At 39.5% G+C, this 21728-nt stretch overlaps 1 protein-coding gene across 1 annotated transcript in view; it reads left to right on the forward strand.

Moving 5' to 3' along the window:
- Nucleotides 1-21728, forward strand: part of LOC121944861 (transmembrane protein 132C) — a 178559-nt gene that overhangs the window by 84436 nt on the left and 72395 nt on the right. Inside the window, exon 3 of the mRNA XM_088077016.1 lies at nt 3268-3414. Within this exon, the coding sequence (XP_087933142.1) occupies nt 3268-3414 (147 nt within the window). The remainder of the gene's footprint in view (nt 1-3267; nt 3415-21728) is intronic.

Consider the following 21728-nt stretch of genomic DNA (forward strand, 5'->3'; position numbering starts at 1 on the left):
TTGTCTGCTTCTTAAACCAAAAGCTTATTGACATTACTATTACCATTTCATAATGATAATAGTAATCATTTACTATTAATCATTTAATAATCTTCTATTTCTCGCTCTGCGTTCTATTGCAAAATTCAGATTGCGCAGTATCTTCTTGATAATTTCCCATGGGGAAAAAAATTACCAATGAGTGTGACAGGTGCCTTTTTTTCCCCAGACAATGTAGTCATAGCAAGTGGCAACCTCCAGATCTAAAAAGTGAAGCCAATACCTCCGTGCCACGAGCTTGCACTTTTTTAAAGGCCAGCAGAGGGCGACTCCACTCATCGCTCAAAGAAGTCAGAAAAAGTCAATGAGAAAAGGGCCCTCCTCCTGATTTGATTTATTACCTCCATAAACATTTTTCTAATTAGCTTACCGTCTCGGTCTCTATAGTTCAAGTCCTGTTTAATGTATGATGTTCATTTTGTAAATTATGGTCCAAATTAGAGTAAAATAGACAATAAAGCAGGGTAAGCTACCTTGGGACTGACAAGTTGCTACCGTGGCAATGTCCTTGGGTTCTCAGTCCACCCCTCTCGCCACCAGAGCTCCACCCTCTCATCCTAATATGGTCACCTCTGGCTTCAAAAAAAAAAGAAAAAAAAAGAAAAAGATGATGAAGGCTTCATAGTCATATTTCAGGCTTCAAAATGGCAGTAAACAAACAAATTGGGTGATGCAACGGTGGCTACATCCACTTCCTTCAACAGTCAATGGTTCATAGTGGAAGACAACTGATGCAGAATTTGGGATGCCTCATGACCTCATGACAATAACACAAACACGTCAGATTTCTTTAGCTCTCTCCTGCTCAGACAACCTCACGTTGTGTTCCACTATGTTTACCCATATGAGCACAGAGCGCTCCTCGGTATCCTCAATGCGCAAATAAAAACATGAAATGCTTTAATTTAAGTAAACCTGTAACCTTTTAACTATCATCCTCAAGTGAGGAGCGTTAAACTAAATTAATTTCACCTGTGGGTGCAACATCACACCCTGTACACATACGTTTGCCGCTCACCCACACATTCTCTTTCAGCCGACTGTGAAGGAACCAACTTTACTGCTGAAACATGATGAATGATTCAAGGTTTTCTTTCATTCATGAACCCAATGTTTGTTGATGTTGTTAGGTAGAATGTTAACCTTACAGTTCACCTCACGTCACAGAAGCTGTAAAAAGAAGGCAAAGTGGTTGGTTGGTAGCCAACATGTAATGATGTTTCTCAGACAAATCAAGGCAATAATTTAGGAGTTTATGATTGCCTACGCTGACACGGATCTCATCTCAAAAGACAACCAGAATTATAATTAATTATACCTCCACAAACAAGTTGCAGTTACTTTTTGCGACTGTGTCTGTCCACACTCATATGTAGCTATGACATTTTATAATTCTTTAAATAAAAATGTTGCCCTTCTTTTCCAGAGTTATGACGTTGAATAATGGCGAGACAACTGTTTAGGCAGAGCATTGTGATGTCAGAGTGAAGTTAACCTTTGACCCTCTGATTATAAAATGTCATCACTTCATCATTTTATCCTATTGGACATTTGGATGACATTTTTGTCATGATCAAAGTATGGATTCTTGAGTTGTGGCCGAAGGCATGTTTTGTGAGGTCATGGTGAAAATTGACCCACCAAATTTTAATGACTTCATTCTTGCGTTCAAGTGGATGTTTGTGACAAATTTGAGGAAATTCGCAGAAGGGCTTCTGGAAATATTGCGTTCACGAGAATGAGACGGACACAGGTAACAGTGACCTTGCCCTTTGACCACCAAATCTAACCTGGTCATTGTCAAGAATGGGACAGGTGGATAACCAGAAATTTTTGATTGTGTCCTCTGATCTCAGAGGACACAATCAGACTTATCATGTGGCCAAACCTAAAACTTGTTTGCTTTCATTCATAGACACATAACAGAGAGGGAAGCAGCTGGCAAAAAGCTTCAAATCATATTGGCGAGACTGCAACACAAATAGATGGTTACACACATAAATATACATATGGGGTATGCACACTTACACACAGTCACATTCACACTGACCCCTTGGTGTAGTGTTTATCTTCATTCCCATAGAGAAAGGAAGCACACCATCTGTCACATTACCCATTTTCACTTGGCATATAACCTTCTTCACAACATGACATTACATCAAAGAAAGAAGCATGACTGGAGAAGGCAGATACATTCATTGGCATACAGACAGGCAATCACATAGTGCATGTTAAAGTGGAGCAACAAATTCAAGATGAAAGCAAAGTCCTATCTTTGGTCTCATCTGCCAACCTGGTATGGATCGGCTGGGGAAAGTGATTGGGCCTTCTTTTATAATTTAGTCTTCTCTTCAATGTTGGAACTTTGCTGTCAACCTCAGACAAAATCACATGTTATGGAACATTAGTTTAAATCTATTTTATGTCAACACTTTCACCCTTGGATCACTCTGTGGCTACAGTGTCTATACTTTACAATATGAATTACCTCTAAGAGAGATTTTCATTTCCGTTTTTTTTTTTCTCTCATAGGCATTTTCCCCCTTTTGTAGTCCACTGAGCCAAGGACATTGACGCTGTAATTTTGCTGCAGTCAAAGAAACCTTTTCATAATGTCCTTTTCAGAGAGTGAATCTATTACTGAGGGAGGTAAAGGAGGAGAGGAGTGGCATAATGGGATGGTCACATCCCACTTATACAGCGCCCTCATTTTATGGGAAACAGCACATTCACTGTGGATGGCAGATCCCAAAGTGTCAGCGAGTTGCTTTTGATTAGTTAATGTTGTAAAGCTCTCTTTGCAATCAAAACGAATTACATTTTAGCAAAGATGTACAACAGCACTCATAAGACTCTTTAGAAAATACAAAGTAGCATTAAAATAGCAGGTGTTTGCTGTGGTTTGATTTCATGATTGACCAGGGAACACATGAGATAACACACATGTTTAAAACAATCATCCTCTGGGGGAACAAAAACAGTGTGATCAAAACCACGATAACAGCTGGGACATCCTTTGAAGAAGAAATAGTGCAGTGAACCATCTGGATAATGTATTTCTAGTCAGAATGACAAAAAAAAAAAAATCATTGTCTGTGTGGACGCAGCTGCTGTGCATGGATCAGCTCGATACATCCAATGACTCACTGAAATGAGGATCTTCTTGGAAACGGAAAAAAAATCTTTCAGCCTTATATATTCATAAACATGCCTTTTCTTTCTCCACAGAGTGAAGTTGAAAGAAGGAGTGACGTTTCTTGGTGCTCGTCCCAGCAATCCCACTCAGTGGATAGTTAGCCAGGATGTGAGGAGTGAAGGCCATCGAGTGGTGACTCTCCACTGTCGCAGGAAGGAGTCCGGCTATGATCAGCAAAGGTCAGCAGATAAATCACTTCACTGTAAATGATGACACCATTTTTTTTTGGGAACATGACCCTTTTGTTATCTTTCCTCAGTAAAGTGATAAGAAGAACATACATAAGTTGAATTTTTGGGTAACTTTGGGACATGCAACAACTTTTAAACACAACATTTACATATTACTACCTTATAAAGTTGATACAAACATGCTGCTAAACAGTTGCCCATTTAGTACTGCACCTGCAGGGATCATACATTTGGTCGTATGTGTGAGTGTGTGTATCTGTCTGTCTGAAGCTGATCTCACAAACTGCTGGACTGATCAGCCCAGGCTTTTGTTTGCACATTTAAATGTATGCTCAAGGACCCTCCATGGTTGCAGTGATTTACAGTTGTTGAAAACCGTATTTTATTAACGGTTTTATACTGGGGATTGACTGACGCAGGTGATCAAAAAAAAAAAAATCACATAGCAGAAGCAAAGAGTAAAAGAGATTGCTGGAAATTGTCATGGCTAAAAATAAGAAGCCATACAGTCATTTGCAGGCCACATTTTGGTCTTCTTAGTGGCTCAAAAACTGACATCCATAGAAACGTTTGGACCCGTTAACAATACCTGATATGTTCAACATGTTCTCATCCCAAGTCGTCACATATTGCCACTTTACAGTGGACTTCTGGGTCTACACATTGTGATCTAGGTATCCTTTTGCATCTGCTGTTGATGATCAGGGATGCTGCTGGTGTCAACAGTTGCACATGGTATGATGACACTGCACGTTGTTATGTCTGGGCAACACAAATACATGGCAACCAATGCCAAGACATCAACAAATGCACATGCTGGCACGGGTGGTTAAGTTTAGGCTAAAGGGCACAAGGTAGTGTGTAGAAAAAATATAACATTCAGATGGAAAGCAAACACCAGACTTGTTAGATCCATTCACCACTCCTGACCCCCGTTTTATGGGGACCCTTGTGTTCCCTATATTACGTTGTTACCGGCAACATTTCCGAATCTGACCGTCTGCCGGTGTATAATAACATTGCAACCGGTTCTATCTTGCCGCATTCTCAGCTATTGCAGTCTTGCTGACAATAAAAGTGGCTTTTGGCATTTGGACTTTAGACCAAAAGCAGCTGTTGACGACATTGGAATGACAGCGGGCTGGATATGTTATGATCCGGTGTGTTTACAAAGCTTTTTTTTTTTTGTTGTCAAATACAGGAACCATAAAACCAAAACTGTGAGCTGAGAGATGCTAAATTTAAGGGAGCTGCAGAACTGGGTGACAGTTCTCTGTTGGATCATCAATGCTAATGACCCTTTTCACATTACATTACAGTCATTTTTTCCATTGTTAGTATAAAAACAACTTACCACAGCTTTAATTTGTGTATCTGCAATATTTCAAATGAAGACTCGTGTTCATCTGTGCTTTGCTATTTTTAGTTCATTTAGTATTTTCACATTTAGTTGAAACGGTAGCAGTGCTTCACTTGCTGTCCTTTTTTCTGAAATATACTTTTTACTTTTTTTTTGCTTGTATTTTTCAGCTGCTACGGATTCTCATTCTCTCACTTCTGTGATACTCAGCCGTTGAGTATTCACCATCGCTTAGTCTGCGGTGGTTCAGTCTCCTAAACTTTTTTACTGTCCTTAACATCACCACAATTTTGAAAATACTTTTGCGGCTTGTTCACATTTTGCAAAAGATACACGGGCACTGAACGTGTGAAAGTGTGAGTGGTTATCTAGGGGATATTCCCTCTGCTGAAATGACACACTTGACATAAAGGCCATTGGATATGTCTGTTGAGACTCCTGTGGAGAGGCAGAAGTTAACAGACCATTGCGACATCCCTTCTCTCTCTCTCTCTCTCTCTCGCTCTCCATGCTCTCCATTTTTTTTATTTGCATACTTATTTTCTCCGCTGCCATATCCTCAAAGTTGTTTTGGTCATTTCCTATCTGTATTCACGTCCATAATCTAATGTGTGAAGTGATTGCCAGCAGTGGGAAAAAGGTTGCTGTGTTAATTAAGTGCTGATTGAAGGCCTTTGTGTGTTTTAATGGTTTTTCCTTCTCGGATCAGGAAGTAGTTTTAATAGATCTAACTTTCTAGTGACAGGTGTAATTTTATGGATTAGAGCAGATTTGGGGTTGGGTAAAGCTCCACTTATTTTTGCTCTTTAGCTTTCGTTCCACTTAGCAAATTCTAAACCACTCCCTTAAGAAAACAGGACACTTGACATGGCAAACTTTATAATCAGACTTGTGTAGGGGTTATTTAAGTGTAGAGCAGTCTATGAAACATGTGTAATTTGAATCTGTTGGTCCAGTGATTTGTTTAGACATGCTGCTATTAGTGGATCACTACCAGGAATGATTATAGTGTAACTGCATTGCACACAGCACGTTAAACAGAGATATATGGGTCTGCCTTTGAACGGCTATAAAATCAGAAGCAGCTTATAAAGACTTTCTTTAATAGATGCCTCATACAGTAATTTGTGGTGTGATACTGCCAAGCTACATTGAGACCGGCAACGCAGTTGTGTCGTCCTGATTGTTGATGCTTACACTTACATCTCAATGGCATTTTTTTTTTATTGTTTGTGTGTTTTTGTTTTTTTACGTGGGCTTAATAATATTTTCACTTCATGTACACAGTACAACTTTATCTGAATTTATTAGCAGTCCGTTTCAAATACGAGCTGCCCCAGGAGCTCAAAGTCGCCTCCGCAGTGAAACTTCTTTTCAGACCCTCCATTCACTTGTATAATAAGTTTTGACAGCTCAGTCTTATAAACAGAAAGTTTTTGCCTGCCTGAAAATATACAGGGATGAAAAATATCATGTTGATAATAGCACAGACAGTGTGAGGACCCTTTTGAAACTGAAGAAATGATTATATTTTGCACAAAGGAATAGTATTTTTTAGAGGCTAAAGCTGCTCAAAAACTCACAGAACTTTGCACACGTATTAAAAGTGGTAAAAATGTTGATTGTATATATATCTTGTGCCCACATGTGCCAAAATGGCTCAGCAGTGCCCCCCTTAAAGAATTCAACAAAGTAGACCATGTGATATGTTTCACCGGGTTGTGTGAAAATTTGGAGGCACATGTGACATCCCATGACCAGAAAAAGTCTCTTGGAGGTAAAACCCATTGAAAAGTCCACTTTGCTTTAACTGTGTAATTTCTGTGTATTTTTTGACATTAACAAGAGTCATACTATAACAAACTCCTAGAGATTTAATCCGATCAACTTCAAATTTTATCTGTGCCATCTAAAGATCTTCAAGATAAAAAGTTGTTGAAAGCTTGCATTGTCATCAAACAGTTTGGCCTTGGCGAAGCATCAAATTCCATGTTTCGCCACAAAACAGGAAGCAGTTTGTAACTCCGCTGTAAATCGAGTCAAATCCTCCACAGACTTCATCTGCTTTTAAAGAGTCCCAGACTGGATACATTGCACCACCTACTGGCAACAGGAAATAACATAGCTTTAAGACCTTAATGATCCTTTATTGAGAAGATTGTGACTTTCCGGTGTCGACATGACAAAGGAAGCTGCTGTAACTTGTCTTGACATCTTCAGTCTGCCCTAGATTTCACTTGCTGGATAAGAGTCCAGGCCTAATGAGATCTACTTGCTCATGTTAACTCGGAGTGATAGCGCCACCTACTGACAGCAGGAAGTCAGCCTTATGTGACAGAGATTTTACATGAAATTTACATACTTTGGTGTACTCATTATATACAACAATATGTTGTATAATTAGTGTGTGTTCTGTAACACCACATAGTAGACACAGGAAGTGATACACAATTTGCAAAATGTCTTTTCTTGCGCCATACACTTAGAGCAGGAAACATCTAAGTCGTGTGCACAGTGCAATGGTTAAAAAAAATTAAATTTTCCTTGTATCTCTACCCACTTTTGATTGACTTAATTGACATGATATCATGACTAAGACTCCAAGCAAGCTGGGAGCAGCATCTGTAAGGAAATGATTTCTGTTAGCAGATTTGTTGTTGCTGTACAGCACATATGATTTTCCATACTACTTTTATATAAGTTTAACAAGAAGTCTGAATGCTGAAAGCCATCCTCTTTGGCAGATGGTGTCAGCAGTTTCTCTGGAAATGTAAATAGGAAAAACAGCAAGCATGAACGTGTTTAAGGGTGTTTTTTTGTGGAATAAAATTTCCTTTTAAAATCCCAAAACACTACTTGCCGGCTTGAATATGCGAGGGGGCTGGCCGAGTTTGTCCAAGTCGAATTCTTGGCTTTAACAATAACTCTCCCGAGGAGGTAATATATTATGCCTGTGCATGGCTGTAAGCAGAGCTGCAGCATCTTGAACAACATAAAAAGGGGAATTTCAGCAAACTGCAGTGGCGAGCAGCAACACTTGGCAGCTGGCTCCTCTTCGCCTCCGGAGCCGTTCTCCTCCTTTATACAGGTATTTTTTCTCTGTGCTCTGTCTCACGACCTCTCCTTCTCTCCCACACAGACACACATGTGCTCCGTTACTGTAGAGAAATCATGTTTTATTGATTTACTAAGTGAAGCAGCCAGAGACAAGAGTGAGCATATTTAGTCTAATCCCTGCTGTTTGGGCCATGTACGATGGACTGCTCCTTAATCCCCAAAGCTGTCAAAGTCACTTCACAGAGCAGACCAAAGACGCCCCGTGATGGCTATACAATACACAATGCTCCAATTTTTCTTTCGTCTTGTCCTCCCCGCTCCCAGTCATTTCAATGAAGCTCTTTTAGAAGGGGATTAGACATAGCTATCTCATCTGTTGGGCTGTCATTCAGCCCGCTTTCTTCTTTTCTGCTCTTTCCTCGAGGATAGGAGGATGATGAGCTGTGTGAATGCAGTAGGTCAAACAAATGTGGATCCTGTTTGCGTCTTAATTTTGGCTTGTTTTTTTTTTAACAACAAGATGAAAATAATTATCTATTTATCCACATTGCTTCTATTCTCAAGAGCCCCTCTCCATAAAAGTATTTTGTTTGACGAATGACCACCTCAAATTATTTGATGTTTTTGACTCTTGATTACCAGTCCTTATCCTTAAAAAGCTGTGCACAAACCTTGTAGGGTACAGTTAAGCCTGGATAATATGCTGTCCCAGAAATAGTTGTGATAAATGAAATTATTTTCGTTTTATGCCACTGACACAATGATAATATTATAGCATGTTAATCCTTTCAAAGAGCAATGAACTTTTAATTCCTAAAATATAAATATATTTAATATATATTATTTATATATATTAAATATATTATTTAAACATCAGTATTGGAGGGGGAAAAATATAAAAATATCCTAAATGAATAAAGCATAAATAATAAATGTGTAAACACTGAGAAAATATGATATGGTATGGACATGACCTTGAGCATTTTAGCTTAAAGGCATTCACTTCCAGTCCTGTTGAAAATGGGCTCGAAAACTTTCTAGTCACACTTCAGAAAAGTATGGTTTACTCTATAATTCCTGCAGAGTTAAGCATTGGTATCAAATCATTTCTCCCATAATTTCCCAGTGTTCATTTATTTATTTATTTTCTTCCCTGCATTACACGTCCAGGCATACCCAGCCAGACACTTTAACTGTTGGGTTGCAGCCAAGGAAACACATTGCTTTCATGGAAAGCAGACGGAATAATTAAACTACAGGGGAGCATTTTTGAAAAGATGAATTATCGATTGTACGCTACTTTTATTTGTTTTGCTGCACCATTTCCAAACGCCCAAAACATATTCCATGTATTCAATCTTCAACTAACTATATGTGGTTTTTAAAATGAAAACTTCAGCAGCATGGTTTGCAGGGGCGCACCGTATGGAGAGGCAAACCAGGCAAATATTTGTATGTGGTGGGAATGGGGTGGGGGCTTTTTTGCCTAAGACCCCTCTTAAATATGGGATCACCCCTGATGGTTTGCACATTTAAAACTGTGTGTATGGAGGAGTAGGAGTGGCTCAGCTGCCCAGGGTTAGCAGCTGTTAACAAACTATATGACAGTAGCTGCTCTCATGATTGCAGTGAGGTTGGATTTCCATCTTGACACACACTCATACACACACTAGGACTGAAAATGGGATCGCAGCTCAGACTGTCAGCCGTGCGACAAATGGATGGCTGGCACTGCCACAGGGCCTTGGATTGTGGACTAAGTGTCATTGAATAATGTGCATGGGACTAATTGAAGCCTGTGTGTGTGTGTGTGTGTGTGTGTGTGTGTGTGTGTGTGTGTGTGTGTGTGTGTGTGTGTGTGTGTGTGTGTGTGTGTGTGTGTGTGTGTGTGTGCGTGTGTGTGTGTGCCATGATGGGAGCCCAGCCTCACTGCGAGCCCGACAGCATGGGGATACTGATGGGTCAGGTGTACTCCATGTGCAGGTTCACTCAGTCACTTGAAGCTGCTCTCCCAGGCCAGCTGAGCCGCTCCTTTCTTCTCATCCACAGCTGATGCTCCAACCACACCCAACTGGCTGTGAATACCCATTTTAAAAAGAAATGTTATGAGTAAATAAGCATTGCCATTTTTTCTTGCTGACACGCAAGCTTTGGATTGACACATCATCTGCTTTACAGCTAAACATAGTATACATTTCTGTCAGTATCTGTCAAATGACATGGATTTTATTCATCAAAAAAAAACATTACTTTCAATGTTATGGCATATTTTGAATGTGTTTCTCAGCCCTGCAGACATCTGAATCTTCCTATGGTAATGCAAACCTGCACACTTTCCCTGACTGTCGGCATCCAGCCTAATAAAAGCAATACTGAGGTGACAGTTTTTCATCAAGGGCTGCTACAGTGTAAAGACAGGTCGGGCTTTTGACTGAAAGTAACAGAGCTGAATTCACCCTGAAGGAAGCGCCACCAAACAAGCTGATGTTGGTTCTTTTCAATTTAGTGAAAGAAATCTATTGAGCGTGCGATAATGAGTTAATAACTGTCCGGGATTTTTGTCATGAGATGTTTTAATGAAAAGCCAGATCTGCTCCAGTTGCATGCTGGGTCACACAAACACAGCACTTTAAAGCTGTAGTTCTTTTTTCTTTTTCTTTTTTTTTTTTTGCCAAATCAGACTGAGTAACAAAAGCTCTTTGGGAAAAACACCAGACCCCCTGTAAGAGCTGGAAATTGCTGAAATTACCCTTCATCATCAGATTTACTGGGGGATAATGTGGTGCATTATTACTTTTAAGACAAAGTAATTAATGGATGGATTATTGACGGCTTTTAAACATATGCATTAATGAAGTGGATGTTCTCATTTGAAATTAATTGACTGACCGCCCGTGAACTGCCATTGTCCAATCATAGCTTATAGCACCTGTAACTAGGCAGCACAGGCCTGAAAATGTGTATAGTGAGCTCCAATAAGGACAATATTTTGCACCTGAGGATTTTGGTATCTACTTGTCAATCTTATTTAGTTTGCTGATAATATGCATGTGTCTTTACTGTCACAGCTCTGGAAAGAGATGGAGTCATTGGTATTGTTATTGGTGACTTAACCTAATATGATGAACCAAAAAGTGTGCTGTGAAAAAGGTCCACACAAACAATGCTGCTCCTTTATTTCTACTTCTTCTAATAATCATTACTGATGACTTTTTTCCTCAGTCTTATAGCATGACATCATGTATGTAACCATCAAGTGCGCATGTAAAACCTTTTATAGGCTTCTTATTTTAAAATGAATCAACTGCAAACATTACAAAAGTCAGCTAGGGAGTGAGTTTTCAACCAACTCTGATTTCCGTCAGTATAAGCATGAAATATGCAGGTGACAGTTGTCAGCTTTTTGTGGTTTCTGGCGAGAAATGAGGAGCCTGCTTTAGCTTTCTTCTGTTTCTTTTGTCTTAAAAAATGGTTGTGAATTTCAAGAAGTAAACATGCCACTTTTATTATTGCAAACTTCTTGCCGTGCAACAGTAACCAAGGAGAGACAGGCTTTAAATACTTCATCAATAATGGATTTGCTGTAAAATAATGATGGGCTTTCTTTTACCTGACTTTTTGTAAGCCTGCATGACAATGGATCATGGTCTCAGTGCGTAAGTGTGCATTTACAGCCACATATATATGCAGATTATTTTCGAACCTTCCATCATATTATGACGGGAAAAGGATGCCCTTTCTTTGGCAGGTTGAAATTTTACGTGACGGTGCTACAGTACATCAAAGAAATCAAAATGAGTCCCTATAGAAAGGGACAAAATTGCTATGTGTACTACACACAACACTGGCTGAAGTGCACTCTGGTAGATTGAAAAGTTCACTTTGTCACCATTAAAAGCGAGATCATTCAAAACAAAAGCAGTCCTGCTTCCTCAGCATGTCATAAGCCATAAGTGGAGGCCTCAGTAAAAGTGCCATGTCTGGGCCTTGGTAGTTCATTAAAACTGTCTGGGTGCAGATGGATCTCCCTTGTGAGGCACGACTTCATTAATCCCTCACACCATACCCAGCAGAGGGACAGCAGGCCGTCCACTCATTACAGCCACTCCACTGGAGAGCCTGTCCAAGCAAGGAGCAGGAGGGGCGAGATGGGGAGGACATATATGGGCCTTTTTAAATATCTTTTTTAATTTCCCAAACTTCAAACTGCCTCATCGCTGTCTGTTTTACATTAAATCAAATCTGCATAGAGTTCGGATTAATATGATTAAATTCAACGTACATTAATTTCGCCATAAAGATACATGACTTTTCCTCTAAAGCAAGCTTGTAAATCTCATCAATGTGAACGGTTCGGATCCCAGAGGGAAAGAAATCACGCAGCTATGTAATAACGGGTGAGATTTGGCAGCGACCTCACAATTTATCTCAATTTCAAAGTCTAGAGAACCTTTAAGAACATAATTATTTATAGTTTCTGACATTTACTGCAAAACTGCAATGAAACAAAGGACCCTGGATAGCTTTTCTAGTCCCCAAAGGCCCCTGAAATGTGTTAACCATATTAACTTGTGGATGTATCATTCTTTTATACCTTAAGATCTCTGAGACAATTGTGCCAACACTGTGAGCGATGCTCTGCAGCAATGAAAAAGCTACAGTAAGAATGACAAGTTGGGAGAAATTGACACATATTTTTTTTCACAATCAGTTCATGAATAGGTCAGTGCTAATTCTGTGAATTCATATTTTGTTTGAAGTTACTTGCTCTTGATTTTTCAGGGTTTTTTTTGAAAGGTGCAACAGCCCGGAGAATGAGCCACACGCCAAATATCTTTAATGCTGTATCATGCTGCATAAATCAAGGCTGAAATGAAATGCCCCAATTACATTAGGGGCAAACAGGAATGTTAACTTGACAGTCTTAATGCTAACACCCTTAATAATGAATCAGCTCCGTTCCCACTGGCCCCCATTTACCGTAAAAACTCTCACCGGAGCCTCATTGGCAGTATTTACCAATACAAAACTGTCTACTCTGCTCTATTTCCTCAGTCATCACTTAATGATAGGAATGGCGTGCGATCGATGCCCGTGCGTGACAGCCAAGACATGTCACAGCTTTTTTTTTTTTTTTCTTCTTTTTATCAAGACGGAGTGAACACTAGGACTCTTATTAGGTGCCATATTGTAAGGTTGATGAGAAAGGAACATTCAGATTGTACCTAATAGAATAGATGTGGCTTGGTTTCCTCTATCAGCAGCAGAGCAGAGATGTGGCATATTCTGTGTCTCCCCAGGACAGCCAGCTGATTACAGCAGTCAGCCCAGATTACATCTGAATGTTCCTGCCTGCTGCTCTGTTCCATTGCCAAGGAAACAATATGGGGAAATAATGTCCCAGTGTGCCTCATTGCACCTTTCCCCAGTTCACCAATCAGACAGTAATAACACTCAATGGGGATGGTCTGATCTGTACTTTATACATCTACACCAAGTGAACGTGAAGTTGCAAAGGTAACCATTGTCAGAGTTTATTCATACATCATATCGGCTTCACACGGTGACCTAACTGGTTTGTCAGTGACATGGGGAGCAGTTGCATTGTAACTCAGACGGACTCAAATCACGCCATGATGGATGCTGTCCGTTACAAATTATTTGTGGCCGCCAGCGTGTAGTCGATGTGCAGTGGAGACGATGAGAACGAGCTGGAGAGACAGATTGAGGTTTGCATGTGTCCCAGAGAGTTCATGTGTTTCAGATTTATAAAGGTTTATGGGTGAATATCCTGCTCTTAGAGGTTAATCCTCCCGAGGATTAGATCCTGGTTACCAGCGTTTGGAGTGTTGCATTACCAGAGGTTTTCTTTTGTGTGTGTGTGGTTACCTACAGTAAAACTGCTTTTTAAAGTATTTAATATAACAAGTAAAAGAGCTATTTGCTAGGTCAATATATTTAGGTAAATATTTATTGTCCATTCTTTGTTTAATTGCATATTTGTACACAAAAGTGAGCAGTTCCACCATGGGTCATACCTTTAATAAGTCAGCTTTTGTTCTGTTGCTATCTTTTGGTTTATGCAAGATTACTGACAGCCTGCGGTGGAGGAAGTGTTCAGAGCCTTTACTCAGATAAATGTACCAGTACCACACTGTAACAATAAAAATCCTTTACTTTTTTTAGTTTAATAAGCAACATGTACTAAATTCAAATGCAATCCAAAATTATTTTTGAAAAAGAAAGAAAAAGAATTACTCAAAGTAAATTAGAGAACGACTTATATGTTTATCAAAATAGCAATAAAATAGTTTATTTTCTGTCAGTTAGCTAATTTACTTTCAAAGCCATGACAAAGATCAGCAGTAGGCGAAAAATGTTGGCTCTTTAATGATTTAGCCACTACAAAAAAATGCGTTTACCTTGTTTTCCACATTTTTGGAGTTCCTGGAATCCTTCCTGTGTATCCTGTTGCTTACTGTTTTTGTACCTAATGTAAAACATGTGTTGATTATATAAAACAACCACTTATCTCTCTTTTGACTAATTTATGTATTGATTAATTGTTTCAGCTGTACTTGTATTAACTGTTGGGTAGGTTGATTTTTAACGAAACATATTCTATAAGGTTTCTGATTCCTTTTATTCACGAATATTAATTGTGAAGTAATTGGTAACTAAAGCTATCAGATATATGTAGTGAACTAAAAAGTGCAATATTTCTCTTGGGAATGTAGTGAAAGAAGAATTATGAAGTGGCATGAAAAGAACACACTCAAGTAAAATACAAATACCTCAAATTTACACCTAAGAACTGTGCCTAAGTAAATGTACTCACGTAGTTACATGATACAGTGTATCAGTAAATAACGTACTTAATATCTATAAAGACATGAAGTGAAAAAGACATACAATAGCTTAAAAGATAACAGGGTGAAAACTTTATTGTATAGGATATTTCAAAATGATAAAATCCTTCCCAAAGTGTTTGGAACTTACATTATAAAGATTTTTTTTTGAAAATTAGGTGCTTAAAAGGATGAGACTTTAACCAGTTTCATGATAAACCGTGGTAAAACTCCCCACAGTCAGTGTTACCGTTTCGAATTTAAATGGTCATTAAAGCTGCGATTGACTACCATACTTTGAAAAACTCACGGTAGGTACTGTCCAGCATCAACTAAATTTAACCACCGTCTCCCAGATGCAGACTCAGCATGCAACGTGGGTTTGTTTTGATATTCTTTTTTACTGAGTGGGTGTGCAGCAGGCAAACCCAGTGATGGTACTGATCCCTTGTCCTCATCTACAGTGACACAGACACTCAAGCAAGCAAAGACAGGCCGTCTTTAATGTCAGTGCACATTTGATATGATTTGCATCTGTTTACAAAGGGCAGTGGCTATTTTATTATTTTAATGTTTATGGAACAAAGTGCTGCTAATTTTATCTGTGGTTAATATTATTTTAGTGTGTGCATCAGTATTTTTTGGACATTTTAACAATGCCATGATAATACTGATAACTGTGATGATTTTGGCCACAACGAGCATGATAAGAAATGTTCATACTGCTTTATCTCTGGAAGTACTTATTGATTAATTGCAGTGTGCATTGTTATCATTCTTTCAAGGGAGCAAACGATTAGGCTAAGCCCGGAAGAAAAGTGTTCCTTAATAGCTATTGTTTTAAATTAATTATGTGTATGATTTTAAAACGTTGATAAATACTAGGGAACAGTGACATAGCTTGGGGATCCATCTGACAATCAAAACGCATCCGGTTATAGAAACAAGCATCTTTGTCATCATCTCCTTCATGAACACAGATGCATTGCCCCATATTCCTTGACAGAAAGTACACATATAATATTTTATTGATACACTGTATTTACAAAATATTTACACTGTAATCTGGGGACCATCTAAAGGGAAATACCACCTAAATTAATAATTCCAATATGTTATTTCCAGGGTTTACAAAAGTTCAGCTGATATTTGTGAATATGAGCTGCTCTCTCTGCAGCCAGAGACCAGTCTCAAACTTGTGATGTCATTAAGTATAATGTCTGGAGCTGCGTCATAGACAGTAAATGGGAGACTGATTTTGTGGACAAGCATGTTTGTTTTCTTTTATTTACTCAAATTAGCTTTATTTTATTATAGTGTTGTCGGTCCAGAGAATATATCCATATACTCAGAACATTGTCCCAGCTGCTCTCAGTGTCATCTATAAAATCTTTCACTGTTCATGTTCTGTAGCAACTCCACATTTTATACCCTATGACGAAACAAGTTTGAGTTTTAGCACTCCAGTTTGTGAATTTGGTAGAGTTGCTGGTGTTTACTGATATTTTTGGACTGTCTGAGATTACTGAAATAACATGTAGGAATTTTGAAAATGGACATAGTTCCCCTTTATTTAAATTTAACAAATTGCTTAATAGATTTTTTTCCCATTCATTAGGAAACAGTGGTGTTACTGACTACTTTACTGGATGGGACAGACTGAGTCCTCCCTGCACTTACACCCTCCCTTGTGAAGAATTGGGAGCTTTCTGTTTTGTTTTGAAATGCTTCAGTGTGAAACAAAAGCCCCAAATAAGCACAGCATGGATTTATTTCCTGTGCTCTCGTCCCATAAATAAATGCATGACCCTACCCTCTGCAGAAATTTCCTTATGTTTTCTGAGCAGTCAGACACAGTTTAGACCCGCAGTTAGATCAAAATTGTTGCTGCGCTCGCTGCAGGTAGCACTCAGCCAGGGAGGCAAAGTGGCTTGAGATGTAAACATGCAATTGTCTACAAGCATTCTGACAAACATCCTAGTTGTTTCTCTTCTAATTATGTCTTTGTAGTGTCTATCGGACAAGCACTCAGTCACTTTGGATTGCATTGCAATGAGGCGCGCCTCATTCAGACTCTACTGATGAGCAACAACTGAGCAGCAAGAATAAGCTCCACTACTCTTATAATTCACCAGTCAAATGCCCCACAAAAGCTCCTTCCCCGTAGATTTATCTAACTGAATAGGCAAAAGAAAACTTGGCCTGCAGTTGGCTCCAATTAACCTCGGTTTAGCTTGGCCTTCAAGATGATTGGCTTTTAAACCAAAAGCCTATTCCACTTAAAGAAATGCCTGGTCTGGCACCAAAGCTGTCTCATTTCTCTAACCTGCATAGGAGAAATATTTAAATAAGCCTATTAAAACAGGCCCAGGGCTGTTAAGAAAGGTATAGAAACAGTATTCAGGGGAAAAATACAAGAAGGGGGCTGGATGTTGAAGAGCTCAGCACATGGAACACAAATGGGCAGCTCTGCTTTCAGTCAGAAACAGATTCAATCAAGCAGAAGACAAACAGGAGAGGTACGAGTCACATCCTCTTGTCTGCTCTGCAGCACTTGTGCGTGGCAACACTGGCAAGCAATCTTTTGCTGTCCTCTGTTATCATTCCCAGCATAACAGCTTGAAAGCAGAACTCTGTCCAGCCGATAATGTGCAGAGGAAAAGTATAGGACGCCACCGTAGGCTGCTCCTCTCCTCTCGCCTGTTTAGCGGGACTTACCAGCCCTGACACGTAATCAGACCCGTGTGTACACCTCAGTGGGCCACAGGGGTAACAAAACCTGCACCCTGAGCGCCTCCACACAGCAGGGACCAGCGCACATGTTCATGCCTCCAGATGAAATGCCACACTTCGTACACGTCACCTCTTCCACCTTGAGCCTGTGCGCGCAAACAGTCAACACAGATTCACGGGCGCGCGTGCACACACACAGACAAGATTCATGTGAGTGATTTAAGTTGCAACCATAGGTGATGGTAAAGCATCTGAAGCTGTCCTTGCCTTGTGGAGGTCACAGTGAAAAGACACAGAAGCTGACAATGACTTACCTCCACCGCTATTTGTGCCAAGACTATATTCATGATTAACCACCATTAAAAAGACCTTGATGCACATGTTATAAATAGCTGATGTGTCTGTAGGTGCCAGCAAAGCTGCAATAGCGTCTTAGTCATGTTGTCAGACAAGCAGCTCACGCTGATACAGTCAGACATTTCAGACACCTGTCGTTAGTGCGATCTAAGTCAAACTCTTCAGATCAAGCCACGCTTCCCACAGGCTGTAAGTCAGCAGGCAGCATTAAATGACTGTGCTCAATATGTAAATGGATGCCATTAAAGCTCTCTTTCTTTAATTAGTCTTTAGATTTCATGACCGAGTGCTTCCAATTATGGATCAATGTCTCATTTCTGCGCACGGACCTCTGGGTGTGTGGAGGCACTTTTTTCCGTTACAAAATGCTTTATAATTTCTCCTCTGCCAGGACAGCCGTTCACATCACACTCCCTAACTGCTGATCAATGAGAAAATCTGCTGCTGTAAGCCTACTGATATGTGTATTATGTGCACCGGTAAGAATTTTTTTTCATATGGACGTGATCAGATTTCAGCAAATACTCAGTTTGATTCATGGAACGGCCTGTCTGGATTTGTGCTGTTGATGTGTGGATGCGGTGTATTGGGGAATATAGGGATGATGTGTGTGTAATTGCTCTGGTAGTAATTTAGCACTGAGCTCATTAAATGGTGCATAAGAGGGAGCTAAATTCTGCTTAATACCTAAATGCACTCCTGACTGGGAGTTGGGTGTATACTGGGAGGTGGTGCTGATATAGCGCTTTGAGACTGTAAAATGCTGCTCATGAGTTTTAAAAAATGGCCGTTAGGGTCCACAAGTTCAGTTCCTAAAGCCTGTGATAGGTGCTTAGAGGTTTTAGGAATCCAAAATGTTAACTAATCTAACTGTTAATTGGTGTGAGGCCTTCGTTGTGTATGCCGGGATTTCACAATGAGAAAAGCTTGAAATGTTGTTGTTTAAAGGGGAACTACCCCGATTTTCAAAACTCATATATGTTATTCCTATGGTCTAAGACAATCCAAGAATATTATTAAACATGGTCAACTCTCTCCCTTATCCAAAAACAAGAGTGCCTAAACTCAAATTATATGATGACATAGGCTATACAGTATGGAGCAGCTCCATAGACAATGAATTGGAAAAGATGTTATAAATGACACTGAAAGCACCCAGGGGAATGTTATAAGTATGCAGGGTTCCCAAATCATGGAAAACCTAGAAAAGTCATAAAATTTAAGAATTATATTTTCCAGGTCTGGACAAGTCATGGAATTAGTAAAAAACATTAAAAGTTTTGGAAAAGCCATTGAATTTTGTTTTGTGTAATCAAATTCTTACTAGTATAACTTTCCATGTGATGTAACATAACGGCAAATTCGTTTTCTGTAGCTGTTGATGTAACGTATCTATAATATGCGGCAGTGCGTAATGTTTTGTTTACCATCACATACATTTCTTCATTTTTTTTTTCCTGTGTTCTGTCGTTCCCCCTGTATGCCAGCTAGGTGAAATTATGTTTGAATAGAAATTGATTCCAATGTGTTTAAAAAATTACAGGCAAGTTTGGCAAACTTTTTGATTATTATTATTTTATATTTTGGCTCCTTGAAAAGCCATGGAAAAGTTTTGAAATTTTGTCCATGAAAATTGGATTTGGAATTGATGGCATCACTTGTTTGAGACTTACTCTCTGGTTTCGGTTTTTCTCTGGTCTCTGGTTTTGAGAGAGAGTATCTCATGTTTACAAATATGAATTGAACTTTCCTCGGCCATGGAAATAACACCTGAATTCTTAATTTAGGTGGAGCTCTGGTTTAGCTTTATTTCTGATTGTGAGTCCTGAGTGCAGTGAAGTAGATTCAGAATCTGAAGCAGGCGAGGTTAAATGAATCCTCTCCACATGTGAAGACTGTAATGTAGACTATTAATTATCTTTTTGTGTTTGCGTCCATAAATTCACAATAATATTTTTTAATTCAAGATTAATTCAATAAATAATCAAAGGCTTTGTGATGTAATTACTGTGCTTTCACAGTAAATGAGCAGTCAAATCCTCATTGCAGCATTCAAAGTGGAAGCAAATTGACCATTTGCGATTACTGGGCAGCCTTTCCGACAGGCTGCTAATGCACTGAACTTTTATCGTCTGACAGCTAGAACACAGTCAATGATTTGCATAAACAGTGATAAATGTGCAGTGAAATGTAAGAAATCTTGGAAAGAGAGTATAATAGAAACCCTCAGCACATTTGGAAGCCAGTTTTACTACCAGGTGAGCATGAAAAGTAATGCACGCTTAAGGGAAAACTGATTTTTAATGTCAAAGTAGAGCCAGTGTGTGGGTGCCACGTAGATTTATTGTGAGTCTCCGAATTAAAATGGATCTCATAAGGAGTCCTCGGGAAGGTAGGAGTTGTGCAGGAGCTGACTCTCCATCACTGCCTCTCACCCCTCTGATCCATGGCACTGCATTAAGACTGGGGTACAAGGCAATCATGCCCACACAAGCCTCTGCATCACTTCCTCACCAACGCTGTAATTATCCAAAACAAAGCAGCTCTGTTTACACATATGTTTATGTGTAACAGCAGGAGTACCACTTGTGAATTTAAGTGTGCACATATGCTTGTGAAAGTGCACGTGTGTTGTATATGCAGGAGTTAACATTTAAGTGTGTGCTGTCGCATGTTTGTCTGCCAGCATCATTTTTTTTAAATTATCTTTATTAAAAGGTTTCTATTGCAGTCACATGAGGTTAAAGGGATAGTTTGGATTTTGGAAGTGGGGTTCTATGGGTTACTTAACCATGGTCAGTGTATTACAAACAGTAGATGTTGTTTGGCACGCTTCCAGTTTGGAGAAGTAGGCTTGACATGGAAGTTAGGCAATGTACTGCTGTGGGTAGGGGTCAACAACAAAATGTATTTTAGCCACCTAAAAAAAAGTCTCACCTAAAAGAATCAATATCACTTTTAGTATAAGCCATCTTGAGAGTATGTTATTTTCAATTTTTTACACCCTGTTCCAACGGGGAAGCTGTTAACTGCTCCAGTTCCACATCTATGCTCCCATCAGAGCTTCCAGACTCCATTGAGGATAACAGTAATTTTAGCTCACTGAACACAGGAGTTGCTGGTCTGCTGCTGCTGATCAGTTAGTCTGTGTTATTGCATGACATTGGTGAATCCGAACTAACCCTTTAAAATGCCACAGTCAAACAGTAATACAAACAAAATAACCTTTCAAGGCAGTGGTAGAGCTGCTCTGTGTTCAGTGGTGTTAAATTACTATTTTTCTCAGTGGATTCTGGCTTTGAAGGGAGAGATATTACAGCTTTTTTTCCCTCTGAAAAACACTATTTCACATTAAAGTGAAGCAGTCAAAATATTGTAAATATAGCTTACACTTAAATTAATATAATTTTTTTAAAAGTGGCCTTTTTTAAGTGGCTAAGATACGTTTTGTTGCTGACCCCCATCCACAGCTGTACATTGCTTAGCTTCCATGTCAGACTCCAGCCTGTTTCTTCAAACAGGGTGGGGGGGGGCATGCCAACAGACATCCACTGTTTTTAATATACAGTCTATGGGTAAGTACCTCATACAATCCCACTTCTGAACAATCCCTTTAAATATTCGGCTCCCAATTTAAATCTTTGCACTACTTTTTCATGAGGTGCTGGCACAGATCGCACTCTGCTTTTACAGCAAATTCGACATCTGGCTCTGTTGTCCTCACTGACCTGCTTGAAAACACATGCTGTAATATTGAGCGTATCCTCTCTCTGACTCTTGCACTCTTGTTTTGTGTCGCACAGAGCTGGAGCTTAACTTTAGACATCCTACAAGCAGGAAGGAGGAGGGCAAAGCATAGGTTGCAATTGATCTGATGGTCTGGGCGCCTCTGGTCAATGACTCTTGTGTGCTCTCCAGGTTCTGTTGCCATGCCAACGGTGGCTGAG

Source organism: Plectropomus leopardus, chromosome 4 (genome assembly GCF_026936395.1).
Source record: "Plectropomus leopardus strain MGB_pleo_1.0 chromosome 4, ASM2693639v1, whole genome shotgun sequence".
NCBI lineage: Eukaryota > Metazoa > Chordata > Actinopteri > Perciformes > Serranidae > Plectropomus > Plectropomus leopardus.